The sequence below is a fragment of the Siniperca chuatsi genome, linkage group LG9, assembly GCF_020085105.1.
Source record: "Siniperca chuatsi isolate FFG_IHB_CAS linkage group LG9, ASM2008510v1, whole genome shotgun sequence".
Taxonomy (NCBI): domain Eukaryota; kingdom Metazoa; phylum Chordata; class Actinopteri; order Centrarchiformes; family Sinipercidae; genus Siniperca; species Siniperca chuatsi.
The window spans coordinates 13,504,683-13,528,153 of NC_058050.1; the positions used below are offsets into that span (position 1 = coordinate 13,504,683).

At 43.4% G+C, this 23,471-nt stretch overlaps 1 protein-coding gene across 1 annotated transcript in view; it reads left to right on the forward strand.

Moving 5' to 3' along the window:
* The first annotated feature begins 1,049 nt into the window (after window positions 1-1,049).
* The window catches only part of si:dkey-246i14.3 (ephrin A4), a 31,544-nt gene continuing 9,122 nt past the window's right edge, over window positions 1,050-23,471 (forward strand). Inside the window, exons 1-2 of the mRNA XM_044209292.1 lie at window positions 1,050-1,600; window positions 20,418-20,716. Of these exons, the coding sequence (XP_044065227.1) occupies window positions 1,476-1,600; window positions 20,418-20,716 (424 nt within the window). The 5' untranslated portion in view covers window positions 1,050-1,475. The remainder of the gene's footprint in view (window positions 1,601-20,417; window positions 20,717-23,471) is intronic.

Consider the following 23,471-nt stretch of genomic DNA (forward strand, 5'->3'; position numbering starts at 1 on the left):
CAGAGAAAGAGAGGTAGAATAAAATTAATTTTCACAAAGCATTATTAACCTCTGGCACTCTTACAAAATTTGTAATGAGCTGTCTGGTCCTATAGATCGATCACAATGAGAAAGAGAGAGACCCCCGCAGAGTGAGTTACTCCTCTGTGGTCTGCTCCACGTTTGCTGAGGGAGCTCTAGCTCACTGGGGACAAATTAGCCACACAGGAGCACTGAGGCATCATGGGAAATTAATGATCAGGACCTCCAGGAAGTGAGCTAATGAGTCCTAGTGCCACACAGCACATGTAGCCTACACTGTGAGCCACACACATACATACACAGGATAAAAGATAGAGAGGGGGGGGTCCTGCAGAAAGGAAATAGCCAATCGTGCAGCACCAGCAGCTAATAACACATAGCTATCAATGTAACATTGTCTGGATGAGTGATAGAGCTAAAACAATAGCAGGGTAGTAATCACACACACACACACACACACTTAGAGAATCAGATAATTAGAGAGGACCACCAGTGGCTTTCGCCCGTGGAGGCGTAGTGATTACTGTCACTACACCCTCCCCTGAGGTGGCTGACAACAACCAGAGAATTAATACTTATCACACACACACACACACACACACACACACACACACAGACAGCCTAGTGTAACTGAACTAAATGTGGATCTTGTGGACAAATGTCAAAAGGGCAGGTGTGGCTCCCCACTGTTTGACTATCTTGTGTGTGTCTTGTGTGCCGAAGTACCAATGAGCAAACCCCCAACTGCTGCTGTGGAGCTGCTCAAGGTCTGACACAAGTTTAAATAAGTATTCTATAGCTTTAATAAGTAACTATTCTGCTCCAGTGGGGAGAAAAGAGGACAGAGGGTCCCAGGCCAGTTCCTGAAAAACTGGAACAGTGACAGACTGTCTTCTCACACCAGTCGGCGCACCTCACAAGGATTTAACTTTGCACTACAGCATCATACATCACCACACCCTTGTCGACTGATTGGCCCAAAGTTTCCCCGGCACCGCCCTCAGCTCAGCGGATCCGCCCTTCCAGCGCTGCGCAGCCTGTTGCTGCCAAACCAGCTGGCAGTTCCAACTGATATTTTGACCAAATAACTGTAGGCTACACTAGAAACTCTGACCTTTAAACTCAGGTTTAGTGTCTTTTTTTAGTCTGTTATTTTTCAGTAAAGAGACCATGGAGAAACTCTCCAGAACCTTTCACTGTGGAAGTTCATACCTTACACTCTGCAACCTGTGATTTAACCTTTTTATTTGAGCGACTTTAATCACTTAACCTTTACGCATCATGCAAAACAACAACAACAACAACAGCAGCGGCAGATGACGTAGAAATTTGAGTTTGTTCATGAGTTAGTGAAGCTGCCTGGTGTAGTTGTTCACCGAGCTCCTCTATCGGGTCTCCTCACCTGATTCGCACGCCACTCCCAGCCGGTGCAGAGCCTCTCCGCGGCGGTCACGATGGGCTCCCTAATGTGGACTCCGGGAACTCTGCCTGCTTGGAAAGCCACTATTTTCCTCTTTAACATAATCTCAGCTGCTGTGACCAAAAGACACGTCGTGTATTGGAATTCTACAAACACAAGGTGAGAAAACATTGTGCGCTTAATGATGTTCTGGTCTGAACCTGCATTGCCATGCTATTGCACAACGACCACAATAATTCCTACTAAATGAGTCAGACTTAAGTTGTTCTTTAAGTGTTTAAAGAATCTCTGCTATGCGGCAGATCACGTCCTTATGTACGTACCTGAAGAGGGGTGCAGAGCAGGTATGATTACCTAAAACGTACACTAACCCAAACGCCATCAGACTGGTATTTTAGTTAAATCAGGAGGCCTGAACTCTGGGGATACAGTGGAGCCCTGGGCTCTTTTGACTCACAGTGGCCTGATCTCACCTTCTTGCTGCAGCTAGTTATCTTTATCATAATGACTACACTCTAACCCTGGCTTTCACCTGTCCACTGCCTTTTGGAGGTAGTGATTATGCTACTTATAGAATGCCAGAAGTAATGGTTTGTTCTGAATAGTGTCCCAGATAGCATTCTGAGGACACAGGTGTATATTAAAGGCTAAAGTGCTGCTGTGCTCAGGCAAATCTGTATTTGGGTAATGGGGAGGTGTTTGTTTGTGTGTGTGTGTGTGTAATGGGTTGATTGGGGCCATTAGCAAGGCAGAGTCAGGCTCACCTGCTGATCCAGGTGTTCCAGTCTGGCTAATTGAAGGGTTGAGGTGGAAGACCTGCTGGCCCAGTAGGGGTACTGCCCAAAATAACACATCTGCCATTCTCTCACCCGCTTATTTAGAGACTCTCGCTCTCTGTAAGGCCTGATTCCCCAAACACTCTTTCAGATGAATGACCTTTTTACTTAACAACCATTGGCCATAGAGACCACTTTGTCAGTCACAGTTTTGTCTTGTATTTTACATTTGTGGATGCACAAAATGTGACAGAAATATGACTCCTGGGACTGATAATTTCCCCAAGGGCTCCTTTGTCAGGCCTGCAGGACTATTCCTGCACTGGAGTCAGCCAAGTTTATATCCAGTGTGTCCAGGCGGGTAAAACCCAGTCCTGTAATTGGGATCCAACAGAAATGTGGTGGGGAAGAACACTGTGAGGATTAGGAAGCACCTTCTTGTTCCCCAGAGATTCAGGGATGAATGGTCACAGCCTGTAGCAGGGCCACACAGTCGGCTGCAACGCCACACAATCACAATGCCATCAGCATCACGGCGAGGGTAACCCACTGTGGCAGAGAATCACTCTCATCAGCAACACCACCCAATCACAAAGCTATCAGCGGAGCCGTGATGCTGCACCCGGTCCAAAATCCCCTGGGTTTACCGCTAGGACTCACTTTCATTCCTCCTCTCCTCTTCTCTCCTCTCCTCTCCTTACTCTTCATTACCTCCCTTGTAACATCCCGCTCTCCTTCTCATTTTTTTGTCTGCACTCACCCCTCCTCCTTTGCCCCCGTTATCTCTCACGACTCCCTCCTGCCCAGTGATGGATATTGGCAGTGTGATTAGTTGAGCTTCAGTCATTTTCCCATACCATATTTTCTATTAGCTGCCAGCCAGCCAGCCAGCCAGGTTGTCCTGAGGCTTGTAAATGTAGCCTGGCGAGGGGAAAGGCGCACAGGGACAGGAAAGCAGTGCTTTTGTTGGCTTGGTGCTGCACTGCAGGGTCCAGGACTCCACTCGATGCTCATGGTACAGAAGGCTCTAGATCACAAAATAACCACATTTGGCTTTTTGTTTTATTTGTCCACAATGTTGTAATAGTTTAAAACTAAGCTCTGGACTCATTTCTGCTCCAATCAATATTTTTATATTAACAATGGATTAGATATGTAATGTGAAAGGAGACACTTGCAGTGATGAACCCACAGAGAATTAACTGCAGTTTCTCTAAACTCTACCGAGCATTTTAGCATCTTTCAGCTCATTGTTTTGGTTTAATAGCCAGCAACTTTACTGTTTTGATTCAGTTTCACCGATTTCATCAGCGCTGTTTATAGCGATATAACTCTGATACAACCACTGTGTAAGCTAGCTGGTAACACCAAACAGCAGAGGGACAAAGCATTTAGCAGCTAAAGAGCCAGATATTTCCCTCAGGGGTTGGTGGAGAACAAAACAGGGCAAATATTGGGCTTATAAAAGAGTGAATTTTGGACTTAAATTCACCAGGTTGCCAGAAACACGACTTGAAATGCATGCTAATGTTTCTCTGTGTCTGCTGGGTCTGTAAATAGGCAACACCGCTACTTTGCTATATTGTAGGTTTAAATATCATATATTTAGATTTATTGGAACACATTGGCAGAATGTTGTTGATTTAGCCTTTGTGCTCGCTTCCGTTGGTTCAACCTTCTTTGTAAATGTTGGCGGTATAGGAAATGACTGTTGAATGTTGAACTAATATTAAGTCGCTCTGAGAGCTAAAAGCCAAAGAATTGTGTGGACCAGTTTATTCATGCCATCTCTGACACTGGAAAAACAGCTAAAAGGGGGAACTAGCTGCCGTTACAGACTTTACATTAAAGGCTCAGCTCATATATAACATAACTGTAGCTAGTGAGCAAACAGGCTCCTCTTAATACGGATGACAGAAGACATTCTCTGGCCATCACCTTTTCTTCGACATCTAGATTTATGGTTTTAATGAAGCAGGAGCAGTGAAGTGGAGACTGAAGGGCCTTGTTGCTCTGTTCTTCGCTGGCTAATATGGCTGTAACAAAGGCTCAGTGAAACACTTTAACTGGCACACATTTAGCACCCTCCAGATTGAAAAACGGAGCTCTGAAATGAAAGTGATAGACTGACTGCGGGGTCAGCGTTGAACATCGTGGAATCAGATACCCTGGCCTCATTCACTGTGGGGCTCAAGTGGTTCGATTGCCCTCTTTTATGATTTTATGAACAGAGTTTACGATCGTTCTCAATTTTATTACAATGTTTCTCTCAGAGCGATAGTTCCTTATTAGAGGAGAAATTATTTTTTACTTCCTGGAGCAGTTAAAGGTTAGTAAAATATTATAACCAGAGAGCTCTAAGCTTGTGTGCTGACAGTATACATCAGCTCTCCCCTGAGTAACAAGCTCAGACTAGTTTATTGGTATATTGAGCCCCCTCTTCTGTGCCATGTGTGCTTTAAAACCTGTTGGACCAAATAAGTTGACCAGCCTATTTGCTGATACAACAGTGTCTGCTTCTTGAGCTACATTCATCCTCATAAATTCACTTGGGATCTGTCATAAAGTTTGCTCAGAGTGCCAAAACTTTAAGGATTGAGTTTATTTTGCAAAAGGTGCCGTGAAAGAGGCTTTTACCATCTATAACTGTGCTGCTCACACACCTGTAACAAGAATAAATGTCACCCAAACCTGAACCTTAAATAAGCTACTCCATTTCCTTGTCCTCTGACTTGCCCTTGTTCTTGGCTCACATCTCTACTATTGCTTTCCCTCTTATCCAACATGGCAGCAGGCAAACTTGTTGTAACAGTTCCTCTGGATCACAGCTCAGACTTTAGACTCTGGTTTCCTGACTCCTCTTGTCTTTTCTTTCCAGCAGAACGGTGGATTAGCTGGGTGTTAATTGGAGATAAGTGTTTTACCATTTACATAGAGATATCTCTTACCTGTATCCTCTCTTGCTCACTCTGCAAGTTTGGACACAGCATTTAAAACAACATCAGACCAGTCCAGACCCCTCTGAACTCCCCCCCCTCTGACAAAGACTTAGGGCGAGCTCCAAGCCAGTGAAGCGTGTTTAAACGGTGCATGAGGAGATTAGTATTTGTATTGGTTTTCTGTATCTTTATTGAAAGCAGCCCTCATAAGTCTTCCGTGCAATCTCTGCTCTGTTTATGCATCATTTCCCTCTGTGTGCACTCATGAATGATCTAGTTTAAATACCAAAGTAAATCACATTCTGTATACCATACCTTCACACACACACATGCATTATACAGTAAAGTGAAAGCAGACAGTGTTTGTAATTGTGTCTTGTCTTAGGAGATGATTGCACTTCTAGACTGATTTCTTTTTTTATTTCTTTTTTATTATTTCTTCACCGGCCGGTCTGTCTGTGTCTATTCCTCCACTGTTGTGTGTGTGCATGCAAATGAATATATTTCTTGCGCTGTCTGCTATCTCTCCTCTCTGTGTCTGTCTCTGTACTAATCTCTGTCTTCCCCTGGTAAATGATTAACATGGAGAACCTGGCTGAACTATAATCAACAAACCCACAGTGAGGTAATTACCACTTTATTCCCTGTCCTGCTAACAAAGCAATCTCTCTCTCCCCCTCTCTCTCTCTCTCCACATCTCTCTGTTTTCTCTCTCTCCTCATCTGTCACCTAGCTATATCAATGTCTCTCTCCCTTTTCTGTGTCAATGCCTATTGTCTCACTCGCTGCTGTGCTAGTGGTCTCTGTATATCCAGAGATGTGTTTTGTTAGTGCGATTGTGTACCTCATCTGTCTTTGTAAATGTGCTTTGTCTGTTTGTTTGTGGTATTGAGTGTATTATCTGGAGGTAAACTGTGGATGAGTTAACTGTGTGTACACTTGAGCTTCTTCATCTCTGTCGGAAAACAATGTGAGGCAGTGATTTTAGTGATTTGTACGGCTGTGAATTGACATTTGGTGCCATTGTTGTCGGCTGAAGTTCATTTCAGTGGAACAATAGCTCTGTTAGAGGTGTGTGTGTGCGTGTGCTTTTGGAGCTGACCTGCTGGTTTGCGTAAAAGGGAACTCTTTGTTTCCTTAAGAAGAGATGGAGTGTGATAAATGAATTTCAGTTCTGGAAAAACAAAACCCAGAAATGCACCAGGATACCCAGCCCTATTAAAACACTCAGAGTGATAGATTCATTTGTGATCTCGCACATGATTCATGTTTTTTACTAGTTTTTTGAGACTTGTCTTCCGCTCACAGCAGGTAGTGAAAGTAGCTTTAACTGGAAAAATCCTCAATTCCGGCCAGAGGTGTGCGGCTGTGGGAACATTTACCAACCACTGTGCTGGCCTCTCGTATAAATAGGTCATTGTTTTGTTTCAACTCGTTAGTTGATTTTAGGTGTGACTAAAGTGTTGGAGGGAAACGACGTGCTATTGCCTTTGGATGCTTGGTTTTTTAAAGGTTGGGCGTGCAGATAGAGTATTGTGCAACCACGTCTTTTGCTCTAAAGTGTCACGTGGCCTCATTTTGTGCAGTATTTAAAGTAAATCTTTACAGAAATAGGTGCAGGCCTCCTCTTTTATGTGTATATCTGTGTGAAATCAGTAATCCTCCTTTTACTGTTTAGTGTTATATTACACCCAAGAAAGAAACCAGCATAAAAGTTGCACAACAAAAATAATCTTTGCCAGTGAATTGAAAGCAGAGATGCACACACACACACACACACACACGCACACACGCGCACATACACGGGAAGACTCAGCACACTGAGTTGAAAATGAGGTTTGGGCAGAGGCCTAGCGGTGAGGACGTCTGTATTAAAATGGATCAGATAGTCACAGTGCAGCTTGGAGCAGTCGGAGCAGACATGGTGTACAAGCATGAAAGGACGGCCGCTCTCTCCTCCTGGTCAGGATATTTAGTCAATCGATACCAATTTAACACCCAGATATTATCACTGGCTTCTCGCATTATCGCTAGACTGCATATGGACCCATCTCTTTCCCAATTTCCCTCCCCACGCTGCCCTGTTTCTCTGTGTACACACATACATCAATATTAGGTTGTATTAAGCTGTAATAAGTTGTATTGTATGAATGTCTCCAAGTGGGGTGGAACAGCTGTGGAATGAAATGAGGTTCAATGTTGTCTGCCGCTCGGTTGGCACAGCACAGCCCAGCCTGGCTTTGGCACAAAATGGCTGCTGTGCCGTATGTGTGTGAAGAGGGTGGTTATGGTGGTTAAGGGCTGTTGGTGAGCTCTGAGCGGGAGCGCATTCATTCATTCATGACACACAATGAGCTGGCATTGTTGTAGGTGTCAGGCCAACTGTGTATTTCTTTGACATACAAAACTGCAATTAAATTGTGGCGTGTGAATATGTAAACTCCAAATGTGGGAAACACTATCAACTTAAGCTTGACCAAAAAAACACAATCTACTTGTTGTTTAGCCAATATGTGCATTTTAGAATTTTTCACACACGTGCATGCAGAAACAGGCAGACACACACATTCTCAAGTACATATAACCTCACACAATGCTCTTCCACTCAGCTCTGAAATCCTGCCAAGAGGCAACCTGGGAATTCCCTGAGACAGAAATTGAATTAGTATTGACCCAGGCAGAGCAAAAGGCTATAGCAGAAACCTGGATTATTGTACCATACAAGGTCCTTCGCTGCCAGGAGGATGCTGAGACATGTTGGCCATCATACCTTAAGTCTTCAAAGGCGCTTAAGGACAGTCGCTCCAAAAGTGGTTTTTATTGCCTATGTGTTGTCACAGAAGATGTTCACCAGTACAACAGTTGCTGCAGTTTACCTTTATGTCAGTGAACTTGTGCCAGTTCCGTGCTTTTGGATGTGAATGTCTATTTTACTCAACAAAACTGATGAAGCCTGTGTAGAAACACTTTGTTTGCACAATTGCACTTGTTATTTATATGAACTTATGACGAACATTGATACGAGTCTCCCAATGTGCGATGATTTACTTTTGTTTTGATCACTACATGAGTCATGCAGCCAAGAATGTGCTCTTGTGAATGTTCTGCATAAATTCATTCATTTTTATTTTTATTTGCATCTGACCCTGGTAGCACATCTTGTGTGCAGTAGTTATGTAGCCATTCAGATCAGTAGGTCACAAGCCACAAATTTGGAGAAACAGTGCTAAAGTCACTGTCCATGTGAGCGACATACTTTTTTTGTTTAATATGCATATCTGTTAGCCTAAAATAATGTCTCTGGGTCTAACTAACAACTCCAGGAACCTTTTTATAGTAGATTTAACTGTTCTTACTGTTTCATAATTGTTCCAGTCACAAACTGTCTTATAAAAACTACAGAGAAGTAGTTTTAAGTGATGGTTTTTTAAGATCTTGTATTGAAGAAATATTGTAAATGTGCAAGACGTATCTATAAAATAACAACAACAACAATAACAATAATAATAATAATAATACTAATTAATAATAACGTGAGCTGGCATTCTGCCATGGAAAAGCATATTGAAGGATAAGAAGTACCTTGCTTTTAAATAAAATCATACTAATTATAGGCCTGCACTCACTGGAGCAAATGGAAAATAATAAATTAAATAGTAAAAAGCAGAGAATACGCGGCAAGAATTCTCACGTTTTGCTTCCATAAGTTGCTATCTTTGACCTGCCAGCTTGTCAGTCTTTATTTATTGATTAGTATTTACTAATTATGTATTCTGCTGGTCATTTAAAATCCACCTGCCTTGTGAACTAGCACAAAGGGTTGCCATGTCATGTACCCGTTGCAGTAAAGTGTGTCTTGCGTGAGATGGTGTGTATCCACAAGCCGTACAGGAGAGATAGGAGTGGCCGTCTTGACACCAGAACAAACTTAATGGACTAATAAACCTGCTAGAAAGCACAGCTCCTCCACACTTTATCTAGACGCAACAAAGAGACAGATAAAAATACTTGAAGGGGTGTGTGTGTGTATGTGTGTTTAGGGGGTGTATACTCTTGTGTATGGCACCTTTTTTTTATAAATGATTGTGCTTATCAGAATTACCTTCTCATAGTTGTAAAAAAGAGAACTTCAAGTAACACTTTGTCAGCAATATTCCCAGTTCCTAAAAAGCCACCTTTTATCCTGTGCTTTGTGATTTCCAGATGAGATGGATCACATGACAAATGTGTAGATATTTTGAATCTGCTGTATGATTTTGGGAGACCTTTCCATGGTGGAACAAAAACTAATATTATTTTGGCATTGCCTCCCAGAAGTATGGCAGCACAGCCTACTTCCCAGCCCCCAATGATGTGAAACACACACATTCCTCTTCTGTTTCTTTTTGGGCTAGCATACACATACCACACACACACACACACACCACATATGAATATACACACTCCTTCTCTGCTTCCCTTTTCTCGTCAGCCCCCAGAGATTGTAAAAACATTAGACCTGCAGTGGAGGGAGCGAGGGATGGAAAATGCGTTAAGGAGAGGATGGTAGGGAAAGAGTCAACAGATTTCAACTCCCAGAACAGCTCGGGGAGGCCCCCAGGGATGGAGGGATGAGGTGAGAGGGAGAGAGGTAGAAGGGGAAGAAAGGATGTCAGCAGGTATTACTATCACTGTCACAAGCAGGCGTGAGGAGCCGCCGCCCCCGCACACAGGGGCGCACACACACACTCCGTGACGTAGGCTTGTATACAGGTGTGGTAAAGACACACACACACACACACACACACACACACACACACACTACCAATAGTACCATCGCCCTGCCTGCACACTGCTGCTCGGACTCTGGGGAGAGCCCCAGTAGGAATCACACCCCTTTTAGAACTGACACTGCTTTCTTGTGTGTGTGTGTGTGTTGACTAAGCATTCTGTGTATGGTTATGTATGTTGTAAAATTACTGCAGAGTGTCTTTACCTGAGGAAAAAAGGACAAAATATGAAAGGAATGTGGTATCATATTCTTATTCAAACATGCCTGCACTCAGATTTTTGAGGCTTACAGTAAGATGATGAGATATAGTTGTGGTATGTATCTGTGTGTGTGTGTGTGCGTGCGTGCCAGCATATTTGGATGTTATTTTTGTAGCAATAACCAGTACCACATGATTTTTTGGGTGTGCAGTAATGCGAAGCTTGATCCCTGTCTCCTGGTACTCTGACTACTATTTTTTTCTCTCTGCTTCCTTGTTCTTTTTTCTGCCCTTCCTCCTCTTTTCTCAACATTTTGTTCCAATCAAATCTTTTATTTATGAGTTTGAGGGAATGTTTTTTTTTTTCAGAAGTAGTTCTTTGATCAACCTGCAGTTGTGCAGCTAGATGAGTGGTATCTGTTCACCCTCTACTATATGTATCCACTTTTTATCGCAGTATGGTGCATATGTTATTGCTTTTGTTGGATGCTAAGGTAGCTTGTACAATCTACTACACTGGCAGGCTGCTGACATGTTAGTATGCAGAGTAGGGAGTTAAATACTGGACACACTGTACAAACCGTAAACCTACCTTTCCTTGACGTTAAGTAGATTAAATTGTGTCTTTGTCAATTAATTTATCATTTTTAACATTTTTTATGTGAACTGACATTTTTTTTTAATGAATTGCTCTCTGTCACTGTCCAAAAGTATGTTTTGTTGTATTCATCAGAAATGATCAGATGGTTGTAATTCACAGTCTGAGAGCATCCAGAGGAGTGGTGGTATTTTTGTGCTGAATGGAAGAGGGGAAATAGCCTTGTCCCAAATCTCCATAGCTATGGCCTTGTAGCAGGAGAACTCATGAATCTCATTGCTCTCCTATTCAGCTGGAAATGGAGTTCTTGTATGCAGCTTGCTTCTCAAAACACTGGAGCAGACGCTCCGTGTTTGAGATTGTGGAATTAATCTGTGTGTTCTCCTAAAAATACACCCAGTGACAAATGCCTAGTCATGAAAGTCAGAAAATTCCTTACTCACTACATTTTTTAAATTTAAGGAGGTTCCCTGATGGATTTCCTTTCAGAACAAAAAATTGTTGTGAGCACCGTTGCTCTTCATCAAAGATAGATACTGAATACCTAAACAAGTGGGTTTTTGGTGGTATTTGGTTACTTTGCAGCTGATTTACAGTGGACTTCAAGAAAAAACACTCACCCACACTCTCCCACACTGTACCTCATGCATGTTAATCTTGTAATTTTGGGTCATTGTGGTTCATTACTTAAAGTAGCGACCAGTCATTTTTAATCCCAAATTAATCAATTAATCCCAGTCCAGTGTCAGGCTGTTGCTAGCACTGTGTGAGACTGCCGTCTGCACCTCTCCTGTTGACCCTCACCACTTCCTTCCTCTATGCTCCTAAATCCAACCCCCCCTTCCTTCCCTCTTATTGTGTCTAAACCCTTCATCAGTGTTGTGGAACTCAACTGGCCTTTCTAAGAATTTCAGGGGCATCTGGCCTTGAGGCAGAGAATGGCATCCAGTTATATCAGCCTAAATGTTGAAAGCATGAATTTTATTTCACATGCGGTAAAGAAATGGATAAACTAATGTACTCAAGCTGAATATACTGGATTGAGTTTGTAAATAACACACATTTAGTAACCTTGAAGCCAACCAGAGGATTTAGTTGTTTTTCAATTTTATTTTTAGTCTCTTTTGAGGCAATTGGTATTAAACATCAGTGTAAGTGTCCTACCTCTGGTGTGAATATGTGTATATGTGTGTGAGGGTGGGGCCGGTGGGTGGCTGTGCGTGACTAGAACAGGACAAAGCTGGCTGCCTTGAGGGTGAATAAGTGGGACCTTCCATACCCCCGATGCACCGAGCGATATGAATCTTAACCGTTGTGACGGAGAAAGATGGAGAGGGAGAGAGAAGCATGGATCGGCTGCGAGGGAGGGTGAGGGAAGGGGCCAGTTTAGACTCCTGGGATTCCAAAGCAGTGACCGTGAAAGTGCTTAGATAAACAGAGAGAAAGACGGAGGGGGGGGGGCGATGTCGGTGAAATGGTGGTGGAAGAAGCAATGGAGGGAAGAGAGGACGAGAAGGTGTAGGCACGCTGACAGGGGAAGGAAATGAGACCTGCTGAAGATGTGGTGAAAGAAAGCACATGGGAGTGAAACCATGTATAAAAGTTTTTAAATAAATTCACCAGGAGTCAGAGGGACTGAAAGGGGCAAGCTAATTTTATTTACTCCTTAACTCTTGTGCCTCTCCAATCTTTTTCTCTCCATCTTCTCCTTTCCTCTCCTTCCCTCTGTTTAAATAATTCAGGCTTGTTGGCTGTATTAGGCCAGGTTTCCTTGACATGTCTTCACTGTGTGTGTAAGAGAGAGAGAGAGAGAGAGACTGACTGACTGACTGACTGACTGACTGACTGACTGACTGACTGACTGACTGACTGAAGGACAGCTCTAGCCCTTCCAACTGGCCATTCTTCAACCACCAAATAATCAGACAGAGGGAATGCACACCTGGGTTGAATAGTGATGCCTATCCAGCATTGACCTTCTCATCTTAGAGAGAGAGAAAAACAGAGTACAAGAATGGGAAAGAGAGTGTCTACGGCATCAGAAGTGTGACCCACTTAGTAAATGATGGATTCTCAAAGCCAAGTCTGATTTATTGGCTGTATATTTGCTTTCCGAGCGCCCTTTTCACCATTGTGAAGCATGTATTTGTATTTGAGTAAGTGTGTGTGTGTGTGTGTGTGTGTGTGTGTGTGTGTATATGTGTGTTTTTAAGGGGTGTTGCTCGCATGTCCTCCTTAACCCACTTAAACAGGTGGGCCTTGCTGAAAGACCTGAGACACAGATAAGTGTAGTTAAGTATAGTTAATACAATAGATGAGGGTGCAGAGCGTATACTGCTTCGACTTTAAAATAACAACTGTAAGGTGTTGTTAATAACAACTGTTCATTATGTGATATAAAAAAATGGCTCCATCTCATGGAAAAAGCACTTTACTGATCATAATTTACAATACTTAATTTACATAATTCCAAACATTGCTACAAAGATGGGTCATATTTGATTGAACGCCAATTAGCAACATTTGTTGTCTACAAAAGAAGTCAAAATTTTATTATGAGTTTGTAAAGCAACTGACAGCTCCAAAGTGATCCAAATCATCTTTGCCCAACATCATAAACTGCTTGTTTTATCTGAATAACAGCCTAAATACCAAAGCTATTCAATGTATAATGATACAAAGCAGAGAAAAGCTGCAAATATTCACATTTGAGGAGCTTAAACAGAGAATTATTGGCATTTTTGCTTGAAAAAAAAAAGATTTATTTTTCTGTTGATCGACTAATTGTTTCAGCTTTAAACCAACAGGTATATGATGGACAACTATAGTATAAAGCAGGTTGACAAATACTTTTGTCATAGTATTTTATTCAATTTTTATTAAAGATTGGCCTAGTTCCCCCTTGGACATACACCATCTGCCCCTCTGGCATGAACCCAATATGACCAACCTTTGTGTTATTTACTTCAAAGTTAACTTAATTTGTCTGCACCCTCTCTTTAGCTAAAATTATCTGCTCTGGCACTGTGTGCAAAGCTGAAGGGCCCAAATAGCAAAGTTAGTACATAAACATGAGAGAAATGATGTTGACACATTGTATCAGCACAGCTGCCACTTTGTAGCAATACACTTTGATAGATTTCATAAATAGTTTGAATCATGGATTTTTGTGTCCACCCATCATAGCTGTCACTGTCTTCGTCCCTCCTCCGTCCGTCCTGTCTCTGAGCGGTGAGGTACTGTAGCTATATTCAGGTTTATGTATCCAAATCTGGCACCTGTACAAATCAGCCCTGTATTTACACTGCAGCTCCATTTAGACTGCAGAAACATGGAGAGCATTCATTAGTCTGAGGTTTAGGCTGTCCGACGGAGGGATGCAGGAAAAAAGCCGAATGGAGTGAAGCATGGATGGGTGGGGCATTGGCTTGGCTCCAATCCCAGCTCCGGATTGGTTGTTGTCCTGGCAACGGCACGTCTGACCTTATTTACCCCCACGCACGCCCCTCGCCGTATGTGCACTCCGCTCGTGCCCATACACATCTCTTTTGCCGCACACTTCTCCCCATCACTCTTCTCTGCATGGGAGCTGAAACTCTTCGTCTTGTGCCCTTTTCTCCTCAAACTCCTCTTGCAAGTGTGGCCACCTCCACGCAGAGCAGGTGAGAGAGTCAAGTCAGGCAACACTTTCAGCTGCTGCTGTGCTGGTGGGCACAGTGAGGCAACATTTCGGCATGCAGTGTTTTTGGTCAAACAGTGAAAATATAAACGAGCCATAGACTGCAAGACTGCACTCTTGTCCATTTGATATTGTGGACAGTAATTTCATACCCCCAGAAAAGTCACTGGAAAGCTTATTTTAGCATCAGACTAGACCACACATGGAGAGCGGTGCCTATGCATGACAGAGCTCTGCCACATAGAGGGATGATGGTTTCTGCAGACCTGCAGCCGTATCAAAATGGTTCCGATGGATTGGTTTCCATACTGATGGGTCCTGTGGGCCTGAATCATACAATTTTCTTCAGCTCTGACGGCCATAGCTAGTCCCACAGAATGGACACACATACTCACACACAGGACGACCTATGCCATAACAGGCAGAAAATAGGGTCTGTCTTTACCTGAGGCTGAGAATCCCTGAGAGCCTGAAGCAGCAGGTGTGTGTGTGTGTGTTTGTTTGTGTGTGTGTGTGTATATATATATCTCTGAGTGTTTTATCTGTGTCTGTAAATTGATAGAGACTGTGGGTCCATGAGGCAGCCTGCTGATCCACACAGTTTGAATGCCCTGTGCCTTGTGGTCATTCAATGGAGCCTGCAGGGCAAGAAAGGTGCAACCACTTCATCTGGGTTATGCACACCCACAGCCATAGTCGTCAACGCTTATGCACCAAATTCATATATCTGTATGTATGTATGTATGTATGTATACATATATCATTCTATTCTTATAAGGACAGAAGCATTAGGTTTGTCAGATGGCACAGGGCTTCCCCCAGGAAACCCAGATGCATATTAATGCAATGTGTGTGCTCAGACCTTGTATGTAAGGAAAAACCACAGACCTAAGTGGATGGAGATGGGAGAGGGGGGAAAGAAGGAGGAAAGTTCACATACCATCCACATTTGGAGATTAGGAGTCATAGAAAAGAAAGCAAAAAGTCTGGTGTAGAGGAGAGATATACTTCCTGCTGACCTTGAAGGAAGCACACACACTCACATAGGCATACCAAACAGGAAAGAGTAGATAAGAGCAACAGCTTGTTCCCCTTAAGTCCCTCTTTTCCTCTTTGTGAGGAGCGGTTAATCACCGTCACTGGCCACAGTTTGATGACACTGAGAATCTAAAGAGGCAGGGTCTGCAGAGTCTTGAGGGTGTGAGGTTGGCAGGAGGTGGTAAAGGGATTTTTTGGCCAGCTGGGCAGGCAGGGTGGTGGGGGGGCCCCAGATGGTCAGAGGTGGGGGGTGAAGTCCTTGTTTGTGCGCGTTGAGGGGAGTAAGCACCAGGTTAGACACAACACTGGTGCTTGGGCTCTGGACACAGCATGGCTTTGTGTGGGTGTGGAGGGGGGCACAGCTTGGGGGGGGGGTTGTCCTGATTCTGCTCTGTTTTACATCCAAGATCGAGTAGGAGAGAGGAAATGGGGAACAAAAAGGTTTGAGTCACGCAAATTCTTGGAAATGGTGCAGTATCAAGTAGATGAAGTCTCTCTCTTTCCCTCTAATTCTCTGACTTATGGGTGTAGCAGTACTACAGTTGTACTTCTTTCTCCCTCTGAAGATAGGATAGCCTGTGGAACAGGAGGTCACTGAAGCTTTGGAGATCTCAATGAAAGAATGTTCTCTCTCTTTAGTTCTGCCTTGTTCCCTCTTTCCTCCTGGACTGTCTTTGGGCTCTTTTTGTCCCAAACTTCTCTCATACTTTCCACCAATTATTCCCACAGTATACTGCTGTTTTTCCCACGAAAGGCTTCCAAAGTCTGGTTTTATTCACCTGCCCAACATCACCATTTTTTTTTCTTTCTAAACATGACACTGTAATGGTGTTCAGGTGTGCTCACATGTTTGCCTTACGTTTTTGTTCAGTCCCTCTCTAGTCAGACCTGTGTTGAGAAGTGATTTAGATACCGGATGTCACCAGAAAGTGGCACAGCAGAAATCATTAGTATGTTTCCACAAAACAGGTCTGACTGGAAGGTTGGTGACAGGGTTAGTTAGCAAGCTACTGTGGCTGGTGAGGTAACTAGTAACATGCTAGCACTAGCCAGCCACTATTGCTGAGCAAGCTGGCTTGCCATCTAACTCAAGATACATATTTGTACCATCAACTCCAGCCTCACAACTGTCCACTGATCACAGCTATTCCATTTCATTTAAGTGATTTCGGTTTGAAATTTGGCTGTTAAAAAGGCTGGTGTGACTGAGCCATTATGATAACTACTAGGATTAACCAAATACAACTGGCATCCAGAATACTAAGGCAATCGGTATGTCAAAGTTGACATTTTATTTATTGAGATGAATGACTCATTTAACATCTACTCATCTGTCATCATGCGGTAAACCCCACCCATCTGGTACACCAAAAAAAAAACTGAAATAAACAATACCATTTCACAAAGTCATCCTCCTAAAGAGCACCAAAGCTCCTCCCATATCACCAGAAGTGTTACTGCAGCACCCACCATAGAGGCTGAAGCTGTGTCACGCTATGCCCAGCCAAGGCACAGTGACCACAGCGTGCTGTGCCCAGTGACCAGCATAGTGACCAGAGTTAGCGATCACCCTGCTGTGATTGACCACGGAAGAACTGAGGCTCCACCAAGCATTTTGGCCTCCCACCGTCACTACAAGAAACCAACAGGCTTTTATTGTGGGCTGGTTAGTGTACCATCACAAGCATGAAAGTGTTTATTAAAACTAAAGGATCTACAGTATACATTTTCTGAATTAATGTGGGATGCATAGTACAGTGTAAGTATGTTATTAGCATTTCATTCATTTATGTGCAGTACTTACGTTAAGTGCCTAAGTGTATTCAGTACTCATAGTATGCAGCTGCTGTACGTGGTCGAGTATCTGTTCTGTATTCCTGAAGCCATGTTGTGGGATTGTTGCTCCTTTAATTATTCTCTCATATTAAAGGATCAAAGGTCTCTGCCGCAGTCAACCCCCTGCATTTCATTATAAATGCACGCACACACACACACACGCAGTCATACACATGTGTGTGTATATATGCTTCTGCGTGCACACATGGGAGGACATTGGTTATGTTGGATTTTTGAATTTTGAATGTAATTTCCTGTAATTATAAAGAAGGATAAATGTTAGCCTTTTCAAGTTTTCCACTGAAGAGCCCAGCGTGTTATTTTTGATTCGGCTCCACTGTGAGATTTTTCTTTATCAACTAAGAGCTTGCACCAGTCCTCAGAAGGGTGTCACTGATCACCCTCTGGCATGAGGGATAGAGCATGTTTTATTCTCCTGAAATACTTTCATGTCTATGCAGCGTGTGTTTGTATGTCTGGCGTGTGTGAGCATGTGTTTGTGTGTGTATTCACGCCCACATGCGCTTTAATGCACATGCGTGTGTGTGTGTGTCCAAACCAATCCTCTCCTGCGCTTCCAGAGGATTCTTCCGCTGATAGGCTGCTCCAGCACTCTGTTCTTTGACACCCACAGCTCTTGGGTGCTTCCATGAAGCCCCTGTGCTGTCACCACTCTGCTTCATGGTGGCTGGCAGGAGGGGAGGATGCTGTGTGTAATTAGGGCGTACCCAAGCCTACCAGGGCCAGAGAGAGGGAAAGGGAGGAGGGAAGAGGATAGAAAGAGGGCTGACAGTTTGACATCAGTAGAGCACACAGTCTCAGTAATTGCTGGCATGCATATGGCGCAGGTCGAGATTGGAGGCTTGTGGGAGGAAGGAGGGGGGTAATGTAGGAAAGTGAGGTGTGCATGTTCTCCATAGTGGGGAAAGACGAGGGAGGGGATCAAGAAGAGTAAAGGGGTGAGGAGGAATGCAAATTGGGGGGTGGACGGGGGGAAACAGGACCTGAGCAGTGCACAAGAAGCTTGAGGTGAATGACATGTATAGCAGGGGGTGCAGCATGTTGACACAGCACACGTCTATTATTACATACACAGGCACATACATGCGCACACACTTCCACAGCTGGTGCACCTAAGTAAACATTTCTAAGCCTCAGAAAGCACCACAGGTAGTACGAAGAGTAAACGGGCTGTGTGTGTGTGTGTGTGTGTGTGTATGTGTGTGTGTGTGCATGCACTTACACTGGCTTATATGCTTTTGTGTTCTTTTAACCAGACAATCGAGTGCCTTTGTTCGGCTGTAATTAGCGCACCCAGGTAATAGAGCTATCTGACGTGGCCACACACACACACATTCACAGAAGGGATATTGATCAGGGGAGTGTGTGTGTGTGTGTGTGTCCTGAGCGAGGGATCCTGATCGATGTTGTCCTGTCCCGTTGATAGATCGCCAATTCTGTGCGCTAGCTACTGAGCAGGAAGCAGCTTTGGTGAGACCTGCATCCCCACGACACATACACTTTCCTGCCTTTCTGCTCCATTATCTCACTCAGAAATATACACCATTGCGCCCCACATTCAGGGTAAAAGAAAACGTGGATTTCTATTTCACTTTTGTTGTCGTGCCATATGGCGCCCTCCCCTCCAACGGTCTCTTGTCATTTCTCCTCTCATTGCTCTATTCATCTTTGATACCCTCTGCAGAATTGCTGGACCATCTCAGCCTCCTGCTTCCTGTCATGTCTTATCTGTTTCATTTCAGTTTTTCGTCACTTCTGTCTCCTCCTCTCTCCGCACTCATTCTTCCTCTCATTTATCCTTTTGGTCTCTTCACTGACTGCCTACTTAACTTGAGACTACTCCACTGTCCACCACCATCCTCCCCTCCCCATTCCACGCTCTTCATGCCTCCCATGTTCCCCTTCACTGACTCCCAGCACCCCCTTCCACTCTCCTCCGCTCTGTCACCCCTCTATAAAGACTCCCACTGATGGACCTGAACCTTCTGCCCAAGCCACAGTCTGCCCCTCATTCTTTCCTCCTGCACTCCATGCGAAGAGGAGACCAATTAAAGTCCGTCTCCTCTCTTTCTTCCACACCGTTGTTCTCCTCTCTGTGTGTCTGCACTCAGACTCTCTGGGGTCGCTAATTAAAACACTTTACTTTCTTTTCTCTTTACTCCACTTTTTTTTCACCTGTTCATCCAACTTCCCACTTCTTTTGGCTTTCTTATTCATTTTGTTGTTCCACCTCTCTGCTGTAACCTGTCTCAACAGCTCTCTTTTCATCAGTCTCCTTCTGTCTTCCTGTGGGCCTCCGTCTCATGTCACTCACTCCATCACTCACATTGCTTCCCTCCATTTGTCACACATTTCTCTTCTCATTTATTGTCTCCTGCTTTGTCTTTTCATGCTGTTATGATTCATACAAAGTCTTATGATTTCTCCATGTTAAATTTGCCTGTCTTACTTTGTCCCACATCTACTTCCCTCAATCTTTCTCTCACCTTTTCTTTCTCCATATTAGTTTGTACACGGGTAACTCTTTATATTGTAGCTGACAGGAAGTCAGAATTCGTGGTCTAAAGGAGCATGCATTATGCAGCTCTTCTGTTCTAATGATGCTGTCTTGTCCGGAGTTGTTGTTATGCCTAAAGCCAGTCAACCTTGACTGAAGACGTGGTTGTGCATGCGCACGCACGTCCACAATAGTTTGTACACGCGTGTGTATATCTGTAGTGTTCAGTTGGAGAGTGGAAAGCAGAGGGAGTCAAGTTTATTTTACACAGCTTCCCTCAATGGTCTTAATTAGCATATGAGGTATTGTTGTTCTGTCTATCTGTCGCTCAACACAGCTCCCTTTCTGGTATGAAAGTAAAATGGAGTTGTATCAAATTCATTAAGACCTGCACAACTTTGCTTTATCATCCTGTGTAATCGTTATGTGTAATACTGATGAACTATCCATCTGCTGTAACTATCCACTTTCCTCCAGGCACAAAGGAATTATGGAATACCTGTTATCTGTCTTCTTTCTCCCTCTGTCTGTGCTTCATCAGCACCTCTCTTTCCCCTTCAGTCATGTATTACTGTGTAATCATTATGTGAAATATTAATGTCGTTGTCGTTCTTCCTTCCAGGTTAACAGCAGGAGATCTGTCCATCCAGGTGAATCTGAATGACTACCTGGACATTTACTGCCCACACTACACCAACAAGGGGACCCTGGGCCCCGGGGAGCCAGAGACACTGGCCCTCTACCTGGTGGGAGAGGCCTCTTTCCAGGGCTGTGTGGAGACCAAAGGTGCCATCAAGAGGTGGGAGTGTAACACCCCCTATGCTCCGTTTGGACCAGTGCGCTTCTCTGAAAAGATCCAAAGGTTCACCCCCTTCTCGCTGGGGTTTGAGTTTCTGCCAGGGCGCCACTACTATTACAGCTGTGAGTAGAGGATGTGTGCTTTTCTGTGGGGTGGGGAGGGCAAAATATGCCAAACTTCTGAATGAATCAGTTTTTAACATTTTTAAACAAGCAGCCATACAAAAGCTTGTCTAAAAATAATGAAGTTTCTCGATTTTGGTTTGATTAGGAAATATCTGAATACTGATCTACTTATGGTACTTGACAATTTTTGATACTCAGATTTGCGTCGGACACATTTCGGTCAGTTAGGGCTGCAAACTATTTAGATTATCAATTAATCTATAGACTATTTTCTGTTTAATTAATTGAATGTGAAATATTTAAAAAAAACTTGAAAAATGTCCATCACAATTTCCTAAAGCCAAAGATGACACCTTCAAATTGCTCGTTTAGCCCAACCAATGGTCAAATACCCAATGATTTTCAGTTTATTATCACATAAGGCAAAGCGGTATATCCTTAGAATTGAGAAGCTGAAATTAGGTGATGTTTGGAATTTTTGCTCAAAAAATGACTTCAAGTCTTTAAAAACTTGAACTGAAATCTTAAGTATTTCACTGTAACATTAAATATTTATGACTCAATAAGCAAAAATCTAAGTTTGAAAAAGCAGATTGTGTAACATCCTATCCTTAGGTAACCCTAACCCTAGGAGTTAAACAGTAATGACCTAAAATAATCTGCTTCATCAGGACTTATTAATAATGATTATTAATTGATTATCCAGGTAGTTGCAAATTAATTTTAACCTTAGAGCTAATCGTTTTAGTTCTATAGTCGATACTATTGATGTTCGTTACCCAGCCCTGGACAAGGGCTGGATGTTGAACATAGCTAAAAAAAGTATGTGTTTTTAATATGCAAAGTGCATTATGCCTTATCTTTTTGTGAGACATTTCTATTTTAGTGAAGCAATGAATATGTTCAGGCTCCATACACTGGAAGCCAAGTAAAACAGCCCAAAAAGAGAAAAGATGTAAATATTTGATGTTTCAGTTCATCAGACTGTGCATAGACACCTGTGTTGGAGGACGTGTGGTTGCCAGGCAGCCCTGTGTTTTTAAGGGATGAAAAGGTTAAGAACAGCTTTAGCCAATGTGTTTTTTATGAGGCTTTGAGTGTTGGCAAACTGCAGCTTAAAGCATTAATGTTTTCCATAAATTCACACTGACATTAATTTGATGTTTTCTTAGGCATGTAGGCTGTTACACAGTTTTAGTTTCTTCTTTCCCTATTACACTCTCCTGTGCTCTTCTCCCCTTACTCATTTATTTCAAACCACTGGGAGAGGGAGGGGGGGGACAGAAGATGGCTTAGTGGCTATAAAAACAGTTGACTCTTCTTTTTTTTTTCTCACTTTTTACAACTTCTGGTGTCAGTCCAACCAAGAGGGGAAGACATGAAACAAGGCAGAGAATGAAAGAGTCAAGTGAATGCATGGTATGGCAGGGTGACAACAAAGAGACAAGGGACCGCAAAGTGTAGGAGGAAGAAATGGAGATCAATACAGGACGACAGTGAGGTAGCAAAAAAAAAGGCAGGCCGAGAAGCAGACGGAGGTAGACAAGCGTGGAGGAGTGACAGAGGCAGAGAAAGAGCAAAAGATGGACACAGTCTGACAGTACAGGAAGAGAGGGGGGAGAGGGGGAGAAAGGGATGAGAGAGGCCAGATGAGAGGAATCCACACTGGAGAAAGAAAAGGGAGAGCAACAAAAGCGACGGAGAACAGGGATGGATGAGACGAAGGGAAAGAAAGAAAGAATCTTTACATAAATTACTGTTGCGGTCCAAGGGACAATGGAGCATTGTGAGGGCATGAGAGCGTGGTTCCACACACGCTAACACACACATGTATATATGTACACGCACACACACTGGGCTATTGTGGTTGTTCAGGCCAGTTCAGAGAAAAGCAACAATGGTTCCCCCCCCCCCGGTCGGGCCACGTCGGGCTCAGAGCGATTGTGTGTGTTTTGTCCACATCAAAGATAAGGCGTGAAGTTGGTCCAAATGTCTGGCTCTGGGGTTTGTGCGCTGAATGGGCCTGCAGCACTGGAGACAGTATAATGGCATTAGCCCGGGAGAACAGTACAATAGTATTAGAAACACTAATGGCATTAGTTGGCTCAGTCTGAGCTGGGCTCAGCTCCTCTCTACGGCTCCCACAGACTATGACACTGACAACCCACTGTCTCTGGGTCTCCCAGCCTGCTGACCAACGCCCACAGGTTCTCCATGTCTGGATCCCCACAAACAGGAAACACCTTGACATCCTCTGATAGTGAGCTGCTCCTAATATGGAGCCATTTGAGGGGATAGTAACGTTGGCCCAAAGAGCTCAGTGTACTTACTGCCACTTAACAGAACACAAGCAAATCAATCAATTTCTTAATCTGACATAGTGTTGTCAAAATGACGAAGATGTTTTCCTCGTCTCTCTCAGCCACCATAGATAGTGCCTTGTGACACAGCCCCACTGTTATTCTGTGCTGTATCTTATCAGTTGAAATTATAGATACAAAGTGAGACAGACTGTTAACAATCATACACTCAGCTTGTGTGGTGGGTCCCTGTTGAGTTAACAGCTGTTTGTGAATAATTCAAATAAAAAGCCATTTAACTGCACTTTCCAGGCAGGTTTGTTTTGTAAAAGCAATGTTAATGTACAGCTAGTTTTCCCATGTGATCTGTGATCAGTATTGATATTGGAGCAGTTGCATTCTTTTATGGTTGTGCTCTCAATAGTAAATTTTATTGTTTATATTTAGTTGTG